This window comes from Mirounga angustirostris, unplaced genomic scaffold (assembly GCF_029215605.1).
Source record: "Mirounga angustirostris isolate CCGP_5_RB_7025 unplaced genomic scaffold, mMirAng1.0.hap1 SCAF_2, whole genome shotgun sequence".
NCBI classification, from domain to species: domain Eukaryota; kingdom Metazoa; phylum Chordata; class Mammalia; order Carnivora; family Phocidae; genus Mirounga; species Mirounga angustirostris.
This window is the reverse complement of record NW_026991710.1, coordinates 55,960,453-55,977,142: the sequence shown is the minus strand read 5'-3', so window position 1 is coordinate 55,977,142 and position 16,690 is coordinate 55,960,453. Positions and strand designations below refer to the sequence as shown.

General features: G+C 33.6%; 1 protein-coding gene across 1 annotated transcript; it reads right to left on the bottom strand.

Annotated features, from left to right (window-relative positions):
• Positions 1-3,214: 3,214 nt before the first annotated feature.
• CSN3 (casein kappa) lies at positions 3,215-9,086 on the bottom strand. The gene is made up of 3 exons (XM_045881060.1): positions 9,033-9,086; positions 4,866-4,898; positions 3,215-3,673 (listed from the first exon to the last, which is right to left on the bottom strand). Exons 1-3 carry the CDS (start codon positions 9,084-9,086, stop codon positions 3,215-3,217), a joined length of 546 nt encoding a protein of 181 aa, XP_045737016.1.
• Between the last annotated feature and the right edge of the window lie 7,604 nt (positions 9,087-16,690).

Genomic DNA, 16,690 nt, shown 5'->3' with positions numbered 1-16,690 from the left:
TTAATTAATAAAATAAATTCTACCTCTTCTACATTTTTACTTTGTTGTTGTTGTTTTTTTTAAAGATTTTATTTATTTATTTGACAGAGAGAGACAGTGAGAGAGGGAACACAAGCAGGGGGAGTGGGAGGGGGAGAAGCAGGCTTCTGGCTGAGCAGGGAGCCCGATGTGGGGCTTGATCCCAGGACCCTGGGATCATGACCTGAGCTGAAGGCAGACACTTAATGACTGAGCCACCCAAGTGCCCCTTTTACTTTGTTTTTTAAGAAATTAACAGTTATTAATGGTCACAGCAAATGAGGCTCAGCCATACCATGCTCCTGACTATGCCTCTCTTCCAGACTCTAGAATTTGAATGAGACAGCTGGTGAAAGGCTACAGATCATTCCTAATAATAGCACATCTGTTGAGAATTTCAGCAAAAGATTAGATGGGTGACCGGTAAGCAATTTGTAGGGGTTGAGTGATTTGTATTTTCTCTGGCAGGATGTGTTAAATATGGAGCAAGCACATAAACAACCCATTTATTTACCTTGTAATACGTGTTTAAGGGAAAACCTTATTTTTGGACTTTAAGTATTCATCAATGTTTGTAGACTGGAAGTCCTCAATTCCAGAAACTTCCTGGTGTGTGTGTGTGTGTGTGTGTGTGTACATGCACATGCTCATGTTTATGTTTGGACAGATGTGAGACCATAGCTTCCAGTCTGGAGGAATCTGGTCATGCAGGTCTAGCCTCCATCAACTTCTGTAATTTTGCCATGTATGTATGTTTGTAGTTGTGGTCATCTGTAGCTTGCCGGTGCCCAGAATTTCCTCCCGGGAATGATTTAACATTAGCACTTAAATTTTATGTTAACTCCAGAGTTTCCAGGGCTCTCAAGAGTCACTTTGTGGTCCCTTGGATTGGAACATCATAGCTTAGTTCTTTTCTGGTTCCAATGACTTAGTTGTAAGTTTAGATGTTCAGTGTCATCCTGGAGAAGATGTACTTAATCACTGTTAGACCGTGGACCACTTTGAGAATTAGATAACATTATGAACTTTGCCCCCAGATAAACGTGTTAACTGAAACTCACACTAAATTTGCCTTGAAATGTCAAGGTTTCAAAGATCCTTGAGGTACATCTACAGACTCCTCAATTAAGAGATCCACTTGCATTCAAATGGCTTTATTGTGCAAGAAACAAAAAATTAAATGTGATATGGACATAAAATGTGAGGGGAGAAGAGAAAGGAGCCAAATCCATCAAAATTACATTCTCTCTTGAATGAAGGTAGATGAGTGACCAAAGGAGAGTTTAGAGTAGTCATTTAGCTTCATCAAGACCTATAAAAAATGATGACAGTTTAGGAATTTAGTTCATAGTATGCTAACAGTTCTCATGTACAATTTTATTTAGCTTAAATGATTTGTCTCTTATGTCTATATCCAAGGATTTTATCAAATTAAATATTTAAATTTAAATATTTAAAATTGGCTTATAGTAACTGAAAATAATTGACTTCACCTAATATTTACACCAAGACAATGTCCTTAACATGCTTCTTTATAAGTAATATTATATACTGGTTTTAACTTAGAAATCTGGGTTCATGAATTTTGAACAATTGTAACTATTGAAATAATTATTATTTCGTTAAAAACATAATCATGTAGCATTTTGAATCAATATAATATATAACTGTACTACTTGTTTTCATGTTGTCTCCATTAATTTTCTCATTTTGTTTTCTAAATTTTAATAAGTCCAAAGTTTACCCAGCATCTTATCTTCTTTTTCTTACCATATGTCCTATTAAAGAGCAACTAAATAATACAATTTATTGATACATTGATCTAAGGAAAACATAGTGAATTTTCTGTTTTTCTGTATATTAGACAGTCTATATAGAAATAGATAGCAGAGTAATTACACTTTACTATCTGAAACCAGACAAGTTTGGTTTGGTTCCCAGTTTTGAACTTCTGAGCTGTGGTAATTTACTTAAGATTCATGGGCCTGTTATTTTTCTTTTGTGAATTGAAGATAGTAATATAATCTGTTCCATATGGTTGCTATAGGAATAATCTGAGATAACTATATAAAGTTTTTATCATTTAGTTAGGACAGGGTATTGTTTAAAAATACATTTTAGCATTTACTGATTTTATTTTTCTAATACAGTTGGCGGACTGATCAGTTTTTACAATCTTTTCACAATATGCATTGTCATTTTATAGAAACCAAAATTACAAGAAAATGAAAGTTCAGAAAGGGTAATGACTTGTCTAAAGTCACAAGATGGAAGAAACAGCCCTCTGGTCTAACGCTGGTCTAACGCTATTCCTCTTATATCACAGGTCACTGTGTTGTATTTCAGATTATATAATATATAGACAGGTTGATGCACTGAAAATATTTATTGCGAAGAAACTCAAAATTTTCTATTTTATTGATCTTTCCCTTTAATTTCTTTCCGTAAGTTTCAGGTTATTTTAGACTCTGCCATTATTCATGATCCAAATAATAAATGGAAGTGTTGGCATCACATTTAAGGTTCTGAAAGTATTTTTAAAAAGATTCTGAAAGTATTTTTTTAGTATGTATGTGCTTTTAAAATTAAGAATTACAATTCTTCCGTGGGTTCTCCTTAGAATACAAGAGATTTTGAGTGCTTAAACTTCATGGATCCTTTCAGAAATGATGTCTGAAATAAAGAAATGCGTGGGAAATGTATTTCCTCTTGCTTGATTCAGGGCAAAATTAGAGTGCAAGAACACAGTTAAATGTTTAAAATGTATTTAAACTCATATTCTATATAAATGTTCTCAGAACATTTATTTTTGAGATAAGAAAAATCACAAGTTTAACAGAGTATTTCACTCTACTTTCTCTGTGTATAAATAGGAATGAAATAAAACTAGTAGATTCAAGGAGTGTTTTGATTGTTGAAATAAGGTTTGATAATAACATCTCCAATTTTTCTGCATTTTGTAAAATAAGATATTTCATTTCTTATTGGAACAGAATCTAGTATATCAATGCTATGGCATTATCAAATTAAAATTATAATGAACCCATTTTGCCTGCTCTTATAACAGGCTTAATTTATCTATTATACTAGTTTAAGTATTATGATTATACCGATAAATCCAGGAATCTTGTCTGTACTATTTATTTTTGTCTTTTGCTCACTCACCTGTGTTGTCTTTGATGTTTCTTCAGAGTTTTTAGACCATAGGTGAAGTAACAGGAACTGTGGTAGTCTCAGGTGTGCTTGTGATGGTGAATTCTGTGAAAGCCTCTGAAGTGACTACAGTGTCCACTCTTGGTTCAGTGGTAGGAATAAGTGTAGGCTCAGCAGTAACAATGGTATTGATGGCAGGGATGCCTGTCTTATCCTGAATTTTCTTTGCGGGGGTGGCAACAAATGATGGATGTAGGTGTGGGCCATGTACCACGGTGGGTGGGTAGGCATTTGTCAGGACTTGCCATTGAGGAATTTGGGCATGTGGCCTAACTGCAACTGGTTTTGCATAATATGGATAAGGCACATATTGATTAATTGGTACAGCTGGTCTATGTGGGTAATAAGTGTGTTCATAGAGAGGATAGTTATTCAGCACATAATGAAATGGGATATACTTGGCAGTTTTCTGATTGAATGGTCTTTCATCATTTTCATGGCACTGTAAAAAGAATACGTTATGCACATGGTATTATTGTAGGCTAGAATGTAGAGATATCTTAAATCAGAACTTTTTAAAGTATATATTTTAGTGTTTGACATTGAATAACTACAGTATTGGAAATAGTGAACTCAGCAACCATATTATTTTATAAGATCCAGATTTGTACACTTCCCTTCTCCTTTTTGATTTTCAACAAATATTAAAAATAATATTAATTTCAAACAAATTAGATGAAGTAATCCATAATATAAAACCACGTTGCCTAGGTCTTGGCATAGATGAAAAGCACTCAGTAAATGTGGGACATTATAATAAGTACAATAGCTGGAAAAATCTCATAAAGAGCTTTAATATACTGTGTGCAAACTTAGCACACACACATAGGAATATATGTGCATATATAAATATTTTCATATATTTGTGTATATGTATATATGTATTCTTACCACATATTTGTAAATGTTTACAAATTTTATTTAGAGACTAGGCTGAGGGCACATTTATTATTTTTTTTTCTAAATTAATTATAGCAGAATAGTAAAATAATGTATGTGGGAGGATTCCTGGATTTATACTTTGGATTCTTTTCAGCTTCATTTTATTCATTAAAGATCAGTTAGGGAATTTCCCATTTTTATTTGTCTCTGTTGCTTATGTGCATTTATAAAAATATGTCATTAGATCTTTCCATATGAGTAAAACAAAGCAACAAAATTACCCTGCAAAGCAAGTATTTCTCATGAAAGGAGACGTATTTAAATGTGTTCATTCAAACATATTTGGGGAACAAAAAGAGGAAGTAAATGCAAATGTATGAGAAGTATTCAAAGGTGGGTCAGAGAGGGATCTTTCCCCATGTCTTCAGTCAGGAGAGATACTAAACCTTACATTTGTTTTCCTTTATTCTCAATATTAAACTCTGAGACAGTTTTCTCATGCTGCAAAATATACCTGAAAACCCAAAACACATGACTTGGGTTATAAAAAGAATCCAAGATTTTCAGATGAATATTGAGGTTGATTCGTATGATTGGTTGCTAAAGTGGTATTTTTTTCAAAGATTATTAGATTATTTTATGGGGTTTATTTATTAATTTTTAGACAGAAGGCATTTAAATATCATTGGACTTTGCATAATATTATACTTTAGAGTTCATGTCTCTACTAGAAATAATGAAAATAAACTTACAGTTGGTTGTTCCTGGTTTTGCACCTCTGCACCCTGCTGAGGTTCACAGAAATAAGAAATAAGTTAAAAAAAAACATTGGGTAGAGTCCAGATTTTTTTTGTGGTTTTAAAAATATTTTGTACTAAAGACAAAACATGGTTTCTTTGTTTTTATTTTAATATTGTAAAATATTGTAAATCATTCTCCATGGTTATTTAATCTATAAGGCCTATGAATCACTCAAGAAGTGACAGCAATAAACTATTTAAAATCTTTAAAATCACCACTGGGGAGAAGAAGAATTTAAGGTTGAAAACATATGATCATCTGACTCCTATGCCAACAAGTATACATGATATTTGCTTAAATGAAAAATATGAATAACCTATATTCAGTTTGTATTGAATGTACATTGGGTTTTTTGTTTGTTTTTTGAATGTACATTGTTAAAAATAAGAGGAGCATTGAGTATATTTTTTTTCTGCTCTCCTACCAAGAAGATATATGAGGTTTATCTAGATTTTAAAAAATTGCCTTTCACATAACATTAGTATATAAATATTATATGATAATAGTGTTTTTTTAATCAACTTTCATTTGTTTTTATGATACTTTTCTTAATTCTGGATTGCAGCATGTATAGGGAATCAGAAGTGAGAAAACAATTTCCATGAGCATATATATAAAGCTTTAAAAACTCACAAAGGTTTTATAAAGTTTTGAGATGAGGTCGTAATGATTTGGAAAACAAAAGGAAAAGAAAAATTATTAAATTTTCTTACTACTTACAGCCCACTGACAAGTCCTTGAAACAGGCAGAGTGACATTCCTCTAGGGACTCAACTGCCTCAATGTTGACATTTTGCTAAGGGCAAAAGGCAATCTTAGCCTGACCCCCAGGATCCTGTAAGTCTACTTTAACATATAAAAATTCCTTTGGAAACTTCCTTTATCTCCACCCCCCAAGATACATGTTGGCAGTCATCCCCCAAGCATATGACACACCGATATACATCTAAAGGGTCTCATGACTAAGGTTTTATTAGACAGTAATAAATGACCTTTTCCCAACAATAGCTAGCCCCCTCAAGGTCCTGGGAACCTTGCTTCCAAAATTCCTTATAGACTTACACTATCCCTAACCCCCTCCCAACTTGAAAGTATATAATGGGCCACTCTTCATGACCCCAGTGCAGTTCTTTCTGCCCACAGGTCCTGTCCCTATGCTTTAATAAAGCCATCTTTTTGCACTAAAGACATCTCAAGAATTCTTTCTTGGCCATCGGCTTCGAACCCTAATGTCTTTACTACATCAATAACATTAAGTGATATTTTTTAAGTGATCTAGTTTAGGACTTTTCACACGTACCCTTTGGGTATAAAAAGACTCTAGAAACGTTTTGGAAGATGTAGGTAAAGAAAGTCAGAAATTTGATAAAATAATAAAATTCAGGATATGTTGAGATAGAGGATTCTTTGCTCTAAATGTATTATATTACTAATTTAAAATTTAAAAAGTCATAGAAATATTATAGAAAGTTTGCCTACACTCAAAAATTCTGATAATCTAGACATCTTCATATAATATCAATTTGTACATATGTTCCTGGTATATGTTCATTTTAGTGCATTTCTTATATCTTGCTTTTTTTCAAGAAGCATGATCTCATATTATTTTTCAATTTATCTCATAGTTTTTATACATGGATAGTTATAGTTGAAAAATGAATGCTTAATGATTATGTCATGAAATGTTTATTCTTTATTGCTAACCATTAAGCTTCTTTCAAAAAACTGTTTTATTATAAATAGATAGATGAATAACATCTGTATACCAGTATCCTTTTTAATAGTTTTCATAGATTCCTTAAGATAGTTTTTAAAAAATGTAACTTTTGGGGGGACAAAAATTATTTGATAGGAATTATCAGATTGCTGTACAGAAAAGTGCCAACTTACAATGCCACCAATAGGCTATAAGAGTGTGCAACTCATCACATAATTGTTAGTAGTTAATATTATCCTGACTATATTTAGAGAGAAGGGATAAATTAACACATAAAAGATATGATCACGATATATGTATAATTTTGACTACTCATAAGATTGAATGGTAAATCTATAAACTTTTATTCTTCTTTTGAATTATTTGTTCATGTCCCTGGGACTTGAAGCCTTTGTGAAAATGGGAAGGAGTGTTTGGGATCTAGTTGCTTAAGTTGCTCAGGAAGAGGTTTCCATAGAGCAGGCAGCTGTGGATCATGTGATACTGCGATTTATAAGAAATACATATTTGGTCTTCATTCTAGTTTCTGGCACAGTTCTCCTAAAACGCTTGTAATTTCCTAACTGATGGGAGTGCATTGGGGAAGAAGGTATCTTTTATTATGTTAAAATTACCTTTTATTATGTTATTTGGACCCCACCTAAGGATGGGGGCTGGTTGCCAGAGAAACCAACCACTTGATTTGAAGGTTGGGACTTTTAGTCCCACCCCCTGATCCTCCAGGGACAGGAAAGGGCCTGGAGGTTGAATTGGTTACCAGTGGTCAGTAAGTTATCCCTGTGTAATGAAGCCTCCATAAAAGCCCAAAAGGATGAGTTGAGAGAGCTTCCAGTTTGGTGAACACATGGACAATCGGGGAGAGTGACTTTCCTGGAGAGGGCATGGGAGCTATGCCCCTCTTCCCACATACCTTACTCTAAGCATCTCTTCCATCTGACTGTTCCTGAGTTCTATCCTTTTATGATAAACTGGTAATCTAGTAAGTAAAACATTTCCTGAGTTCTGTAAGCTACTCTAGCTAATTAACCAAACCCAAGGAGGAGGTTGTAGGAATTTCCCATCTATAGCCAGTCTTCAGAACTACAGGTAACAGCCTAGGCTTGCAACTAGTGTCTGAAGTGGGAGGTATTGTAGGTCTGAACACTTAACCTGTGGAATTTGACCCTATCTCTGGGAAGATAATGTCAGAATTGAGTTGAATTTTTCAACACTCTGGTGGTGTCCAAAAATTACTTAGTGTTGTGTGAGAACCGCCCCCCCTGCCCAATGCATATTGGAATTGTGTCCAGGAACCTAAAATAAGAATTTTCTTATTTAAATTTTAATCCCTGCCCTTCAAAGAGAAAATCCAAGTTTGGAATGTTCTGGTGGCCACAATAAAATGGAATTTCAAAGAATAAATGAAAGAAAATAAATGTGAAAGTCGTAATAAAGCAAATTTTTAAAGAGTTTGACTCTAAGAATTTACCTAATAGAATTATTTAATAGATATTAACTTAAAAGCAAGTTTAGTAATGAATTATGAAACAAGGACTAGTGCCTTCCAAAATTTATAACCTAAGAAATGATCATATAACATCTTCTGTTTGTCTTCTTGCTCTTGCTGTTGGCAAGGGATCCTTGAATGAACAAGAAAATGAAACAGAGCAAAAGCCAAAACAACAATGAAAGCAAGTAAAAAAAAAAAAAAAATCAAAAGAAAAAAGCCAAACCTTTTTCCTTGGTCCTATAGCTTTAACATACAGCATGCAATTCAAGAAAATTCCTGAAAACCATAGAATTGGATACTATTCCTGGGGAGGAGTCAGTTGACATTAATGGGAAGAGTATAACAAAAGACACAATGATGTTTGAATATTAAAGGTAAATGTGTCAAGGTCTTTGATACTGGTGGAAAATCTTTAACCAAACTCCTTAAGTTTTAAGGATTCAGTCCTTGTGCTTGCTTCGGCAGCAAATATACTAAGAATTTAGTCCTTAAAGAAAATGGATCTGTGTAAGATAGGAATTTAATTAAAGGGATTTCTGATCCTGAACTATGATTTATGTATTTATTCTTTAGGAATTATTTTTAGAGCATTTTATAATCTAAAAATATTTCTACTATTGCTTTTTCCCCCAGAATGTATTTTCTGTATAGTGTGAGAATTTTAAGGGTTTTTCATATACAATAAAGTGTGATTTCTTAATTCCTGAGAGCTAAAAGCATATACAGAAGAACATGACTTTAATTTTGTAATATAAAATAAATAAAAAATAAGTTGCTTTTAAAAAATATAGCTAGTATGCAATTATTTTGTCCTATGGAGTGTAACTGCACTTAGAAATTTGCATAATTAGAACTTTTAAATAAAATTTTCTTAAAGTCTTACTACAAATTGATTAGATGAAATTAACTCACCAAAAATGGCAAGGCTAATGCAACGATTTTCACAACTAGGAAAAAACTCTTCATCATTGCACCTAAAAAAAAAAAAAATTAAATTAAAAAGCTCTTTTATAATTTAGAAATGATTTGGGACAATTTCTGTTTGTTTGGGTTTTTTTGCTTTAAGGGAAAAAAGAGCTAGATTTATGGGTAGGTTTAGCCAATGTGGAAAATCTATTTTATCTTAAGCTTTAGAAAAACCAAACTTGAGATTTTCAGGGATACAAGCTTTACCAACACTAGCATCAGTTTTAGGAAGAGAGTTACAACATACACAAATCAGTGTAAGAGGAAAGAAAGTAGAAAATGCCACAAGTGTTTTTTTGCAGATAGAAGGTTTCAGTTAAGAGAATCATCAAATTCTTTGTGAAGGAGATGGCATATAGATAGGATTTGTCCATGGAGAGATAAATAGGGACAAAAACTTCCCAAATAGAGGAGAGGAGAGAGAAGAGAGGAGAGAAAGGAGAGGAGAGAGAGGTGAGAGAGGAAAGGAGAGAGAAGAGAGGAGAGGAGGGAGGGGAGGGGAGAGGACAGGAGAGGAGGGGAGGGGAGAGGACAGGAGAGGAGAGGAGAGGACAAGAGAGGAGAGGAGAGGAGAGGACAGGAGAGCAGAGGAGAAAGCCTTGGGAATATCCATGGACATTTTGAATGGAGTAGTGTTTTATAAGAAGGGAAGGATAAAGTTGAAAAGACAGTTTAGGGCAGCAAAAGGAGAGGTCTTGAATGCCAGGTGAAAGAGTTGGGCCTGGTTTTGTAAATAACAGAAACTAGTTGAATGGTTTTAGATTGGAGAGTGTTGTGACTATACATTCCTTTGGAGGACTGTGTTCTAGCCCAGTCCCTATCTCTGCTTGTTTAACTTTGGCCAAGTAATTTCCCTTGCCTGGACTTTCTCTTTCTAAACTATAAAATGAAAGTTTAACTTAGTGATTTCTAAAATTCTGTAATTCCATGATCAATCTAATGGGAACATGTAAGATGGAGGGAAGGGGGTGGATCCTAAAACTGCATTCTTTATAATATACTTCTGTAGTAATCATAAATGATATTATTGATTGTTTTCATAAGAAATACAGATATGGCAATTACAGTGGTTTTGAATATATATATAAAAAAATTAGCCTTATCCTTATAAAGGAATATAGGGTTGTCACATCTGCTTATTTGACTCTTTTTTATTTTATTTTTTAAAGATTTTATTTATTTGACAGAGAGAGACACAGCGAGAGAGGGAACACAAGCAGGGGGAGTGGGAGAGGGAGAAGCAGGCTTCCCGCTGAGCGGGGAGCCCGATGCGGGGCTCGATCCCAGGACCCTGGTATCATGACCTGAGCCGAAGGCAGACGCTTAACGACCGAGCCACACAGGCGCCCCGCTCCTGACTCTTTTTTAAATAAATTACCTTTTTAGAAAGATTCATGTAACACTTCAAACCTTTAATATTTAAACACATATTGTATTTGTGAAGCAAGTACTAACTACATCTTGTTACAGCTCCTGTTATTGCCATACTTGTAATAGACTTGAGTCCTACAGACAGTTTTACAAAAGAGGGTCACAGAGTTAAAACCCAGGTTTGGACAGGGGAAGAACATCAGATTCTATTTGCCTCCATTCCCAGGTAATAATGATTAAGAAGGCTGTCTACTAAACTGACTTCAAAGCTGTTGATGGGATATCAGTGGATAGAAAAGAATTCTTATGGAATCAAATCTGTACAACTTACAGCAAACTCAAATTTCATTGATTATTAATTCTTTACTTGTCAGTTAACTTCTTTATTGAAATATATTTGACATATAACACTATAAATTTAAGGTATACAACATGTTGATTTGATACATTTATATATTGTAATATGATTGCCATTATAGTGATAATTAATACCTCTATCATGTCCTATAGTTACTATTTCTTTTTTTGGGGGGGGTTGGAATGATTAAGATCTAGTCTTAGCAAGTATCATCAATATAGACAACAATACTGTATTATAATCATCAGATTATAAGATTAAAAGTTTTTAAAATTATAGACTGAAAAATAAATTTCTATGGTGAATAGGACTCCTGTTTAATTCTCACAAAATTATAACACACACACAGGCATATGCACATACACAAAACATTCTGTAAAATGATAATAATTCCTTCCTTTTTAGCATAAACAGAAACCAGAGAGATAAGACCATACATTCCTTATCATCTACTTAAAGCAATTAGTACTTGAAGTTGCCTTCATCACTTGGTAAGATAGAAATGATTTGTGAAATAGTAGAACTATTCAGCTTTCATGAGGATACAAAAGGCATGTTTTAAAACAATAGTTATAAACAAATAAAATTGTGACCTTTATGTAGAATTATATTTGAAATTTATTAAGGGATTGATCTGGATTATTATTATAAGTCATTTGCTGAAAAGTTACCCTTCCACATTTGTCTGTAGAAATAGGTTCTTTGTGTTAAATACCTTCTTTTTTTATTTTTTTATTATTTTTTTAGTTTCTATGATTTTTTTTAAGTTTTTATTTAAATTCCAGTTAACATACAGTGTAATATTAGTCTCAGGTGTACAATATTTTGACTCAACACTTCTCTACAACACCCCATGCTCATCACAAGTGCTCTCCTTAATCCCCATCACCTATTTCACCCATCCCCCCACCCACCTCCCCTCTGGTGACCACCAGTTTTTTCTCCATAGTTGAGAGTCTGTTTCTTGGTTTGCCTCTCTACCTTTTTCTTTAGAATTTACATTATCTTTAGTAGTTTATCAGTATCAAAACTTGACCTTTACCCCAAAGTGAAGTTAAAAGTAAATTTGATCATAACATCATTCAGAATCTAAGGTTTAGGTTAGAAACTAATGTCAAAATCAAGTAAGACATACTCAAGCTTAACAATAAAAGCTAAGAGGAAGAAAATGTGCTTCTAAAATAACTTTGGTGGTATTATTACTAACTATTGTGAAAAGAAATCATTCTGTCTGGATGTTTCAATATAATTACCTTTCCCTGTGCCTGTCAGGTCTTGCTTGGCAGTAAGTTGAGTTGGCCTCTCAATTGTAGGGAAGACCCAAGGTAAATAACCGAAGACTTATTAAAGGGTATTAGTGCCTTGCATCACGTGGTTTTTTTTCCTCCTACATTTCACCGAATAGGAAGATGACAAAAAAGAAAAATTTGATGACAGCAGGATCATCTTTGGGTCAATCTTAGTTAATGAAATGCAGAGGGGGAAATAGAGTTGTCATTCATAAAGCTTGAAAAGAAACTAGTCATACTTTTTAAAGAATGAATTTTTATGTTTCTTAAAGTGTACAGAAGAGTTCTAAAAAATTAATAGCATTCTTAATTAACTAATCCTACCTATTTGAATTAAAACTGTTGTAAAAATAAAAGCTAACCACAACACTCATATTTTAAATAATTTTTCATTTAAGAACCTGGATATCAAGTGATACTACATATATTATGAGCTCTAGTTGGTCTTCTTTATGGAATAACCACTATGGATTTCTAAAAATTAGAAAAATTACCATTTCTTATACACCCAAGAACAATTTCTTACAAGTTAAATCTACATGTGAACTATTTAAATAAATATAACATAGCCATTTGCATTTGAGCTGCAACATATAGTTTTCAGTCAGCTCATGATATAAACATTCAATACACATTTGTTCATTGATTAAGCTCTTATGAACCAAGTTTTATTTTAGATTTTTAGATTTTAGTAATATAGGTAACACTCCGGATATACAAAATTAAATTATTGAGTTGAGGATAATTGTTCTGTTTCAGTGATAGCTCATTCTAAAATACGTAGTAAGTATCATAAAACCACCAATATGGGAGATGTTTTGGTAAAATACAGCTAACCAAATAATTTGCCTAGTTAATTCAGAAAAGGATATTTTCTTTTGTTTGCATTTCTCTGGGGAAAAAATTGTTAATTGTGCTGTGAGGTCTTGGCAAGACTGAAGTATTTTTGGGAATCAATGTAAGACTGCCAGAATACAAAAAATAATATCGGCATTGTAGCTCTGCCTATATTCTTGTCTTTTTCTTAGAACTATTTCATGTCTTAGAAAGTTAGGAACAGTATTCAGAATCATTGAATTTGTACAGAGTGAGTTGAGATTTTGTTTCTCAGAATATTTGACTTTTGCTGTTTGAAGAAAGATGGCAGAGATTCAAAACTGCTAAAACAAGCTGCTAGAATAAGACCAGCCATTCCAAATGGACTGTTTAATCTTTTCTTTGGTTGTCAGGGTCAAGTGATAGTTAAAGATTATGGACTGGTCAATCTCCAAATCATGAAGGTGTTCCTTTCTACGTGATAATTTCTCAGTCATTGATTTAGAGCCATAGAATGATACTGATTCTCAGTTGAGTCTTTAATTCACAATTACCAGAACTTTATTTAAATTTATTATTATTATTATTCACAAGTATCAGAGGCTCAGAACACCTTTAATAACATTGTTTTAGTGGGCAAATGTATTTCAGTAATTATATTTCACCTGGGAATGCTAGGAATCATTACCCATACCAAGAGAAAACCATTTCTACAGTGGGGTCACCCATCCACCTCAAACACTAATCTGACCTTTTTGAAAAACTGGATATTATTTGTTGAGCACTTATATTAGATCAGGTACTGTTCCAGCCATTAGGGATAAATTAGTAACCAAAGCAGGCAAAGATCCTTGCCCTTGTGAAGCTCATAGTCTAGCATTTACTTGAGTACTAGTGACACTGAACATTCTCCATATATATATTGACCTAAGGCAGTCTAGGAGAGCTAAAGAGTTTTGAATGACTGGTCTAGATGAACTAGGTGAACTCTACGTTGGAGCTATTCAGATACCATGGTGTTTTCCAAAGAAAAACAAAAGAAGATCAGAACTCCCATTATGTGAAATCTCTCGGGAAGCTGGGATAGTGGTAAACAGGATCTTCAAACTTCCAGTGTTTGCAGTTTGAAACTAGCCTTGACCTAGTCATATGTTCAATTCAGGGGTCATAGTCTACTCCTGAAACATTCCTGGAGTGTGGGAGGAGCACCAGGAGGGCTTCTTAGTCAAGCTATGGGCTTCTTTCTGTTTAGGTCTTGAAGGAGTGTCTATTTATGTAACTACATACTGGAGCTGAGTAAGAGGTGACTGTGGGTTCATAAATTCACATTTCAAGCACTATGAAATAATCATTTTGTGATAAGTAAAATGGTGATTACTGACACCTATGCATTCTTTTATCCATAACAACTTTTTGTTCTGTTAGATTTTTCACATTTGATATATTCTTTATCTCTCTTTTCTTTCTTTTTTTTAGTGTATAGGAAATGCTTTTATTTATTTATTTATTTATTTATTTATTTATTTATTTATTTATTTATCAGTATGTGCCCTCTTTAATACCCATCACCAGGCTAACCCATCCCCCAACCCCCTCCCCTCTAGAACCCTGTTTGTTTCTCAGAGTCCATAGTCTCTCATGGTTTGTCTCCCCCTCCGATTTCCGCCCCTTCATTTTTCCCTTCCTGCTATGTCCCTGGTGGTCTAGTGGTTAGGATTTGGAACTCTCACTCTCTCTCTTTTCTTTTCTTTTGGTGGTATTCACAGCATGTGGTTTTATTTTTTCTGTCTCATTTTATTTCTCAGCTCCTTCATTAGTACCAGGCTGATGTCAGTATTTTATCATGTGCTTGGGGTATAACAATATTTGTGACAGTAGTTGCAATGTAAATAGCTAACACAACTTTCTACATGAGTAAGTCTTAAGGCATCAGAAAATTAATATTTTAATGCAGAAATTTGTATGCTTTGGAAACCTTTGCTGCATGTGAAAATTCTGGGAAAGTAGTGTAAAATGCTTTTAAATTTTTTCAACACTAGCAAAATGGAATATTGCAATTTTGCTCTCCTAAAGACAATGCATTTAAATAAACGGTACACACATACATAGTTCTTATTAAAAACAAGGCACTTTGAAGAATGTAGTAGACAGTCACAGTCTCTGCTTGAAGAGAGCATGTACAGAGATAATACGTTCTGTTGGACATAGGTAGGGAGATCCTTTTCAGGCTCTGAGAACTCCGGATATAGGCAGGTGTATTATCTGTTTTCTGTGGAATTCTGATTTAATATCATCTGGAGCCCAGAATGAGTGTTGTTATGACTTTAGCATTAGTGCAATATAAATGCTTTAGTAACTTTTAGAATCCCAGAGTTTCTGGGTTCACCATTATTATATAGTGAACACATTAAAAAATAAAAGGTAATCAAGAAAGCTTTCAATTTTGTAAAGCGTTATATATCCAATATGATCCTAGGACTCTCTGTAACTCTGTACTTTATTTACTCCAATAGGTCTTTTATTCCTCTCATACCATTCAAAATATATAGCCAACTATGACTTCTATGTAGCCAAATCCAGTAGAAACGGATTTGAAAAAAAAAAAAAAATCCAGTGTACCTTCTCTTAATCTCTGGAGCCTTTGGCATGGTGATTGGTCTTTCTGACTTGTAATGATTTATTCTTTTGTTTTTACCTCTCAAATTACAGGCTGCTTTTAATTTCACTTTTGGTTCCTCTTATGTTTCTCAAACTCTTAAATTTGGGAAAACTTTTATGGATTCTTCCAGAGTTTACCACCCTTCTACCATTTTTCCCTCTTTTTAGTATCATTCTGGTTAACCTACTCATTCCTACAGTTTTAAATATGATGTGCATTCTCTTAACTTCATTGAACTACAGATTCAGGTATCTGGCAGTTGCTTTAACATCTCCATTCGCATGTGAAACGGACATCCCACATTTATCATGAACAAAACAGTATTTGATTTCCAAGCACATCTTTTTTTCTCAACCAAGTCCTCTACTAGTTTTTTCCTTTTTAGTAAACGACACCATGATACTCTCTGTGGCTGAAGACAAAATCCTATGAGTCATCTCTTGTCCCCTCCTCAACAACCCATTAGAAGAGTTATAAGCCCTGTTTTTACAATATACCTGGACTCTGCCAGCATTTTCTAGTCTTATTGCCCTAATCAGTCCCAGCTACTGACATCTCATATTTGACCATCTCAGTACTTTCTGGTCTCCCTACTTTTACTCTTGTCACCTTACAAACATTCTTCACACAGTTATAAAAGTGTTATTTTTTGAACATATGCCTGATATGATTATTCTCCTGCTTAAAGTCATTCAGTGGCTCCTTCTAGCACTTAGGATAAATTCCAAGCATTTTATCAGTGCCTATTAGTTTCTATATGATTTATTACCTCTCCGTTCCTCTTAAGTTATCTTCCACCATTTTTTCTCTCACCCTATGTCAGCCTCAATAACCTTTCTGTTCCTAGAAGGTGCCATTCTCTTTCTCAAATCAGGAACTTTTTACTTGTGTTCATAGCCTCTGAAACTTACCCTAATTCTTTTCAAACAGTGTCTCCTTTATATTATTTAAGTTTCAGCTCAAATGTGTTCTCAGAGATGTTTCTTGGCACATTTTCTAAATAGTCATTTCCTTCCCCTCATCACTCTATTAATTTATCTTCTTATTTTTTTCATAATATATTACAACATGAAATTATTTTCAAAATTTATATATGTTCATTTACTATTTT

What these genes read in the sequence shown, in the direction of transcription:
- CSN3 (XM_045881060.1), bottom strand. Translation starts at nt 9,086, where the DNA reads ATGAAGAGTTTTTTCCTAGTTGTGAAAATCGTTGCATTAGCCTTGCCA. An exon ending in CATTAGCCTTGCCATTTTTG is followed by an intron (nt 4,899 to 9,032) that starts GTGAGTTAATTT and finishes GAACCTCAGCAG; the next exon opens with GGTGCAGAGGTGCAAAACCA. An exon ending in AAAACCAGGAACAACCAACT is followed by an intron (nt 3,674 to 4,865) that starts GTAAGTTTATTT and finishes TTCTTTTTACAG; the next exon opens with TGCCATGAAAATGATGAAAG.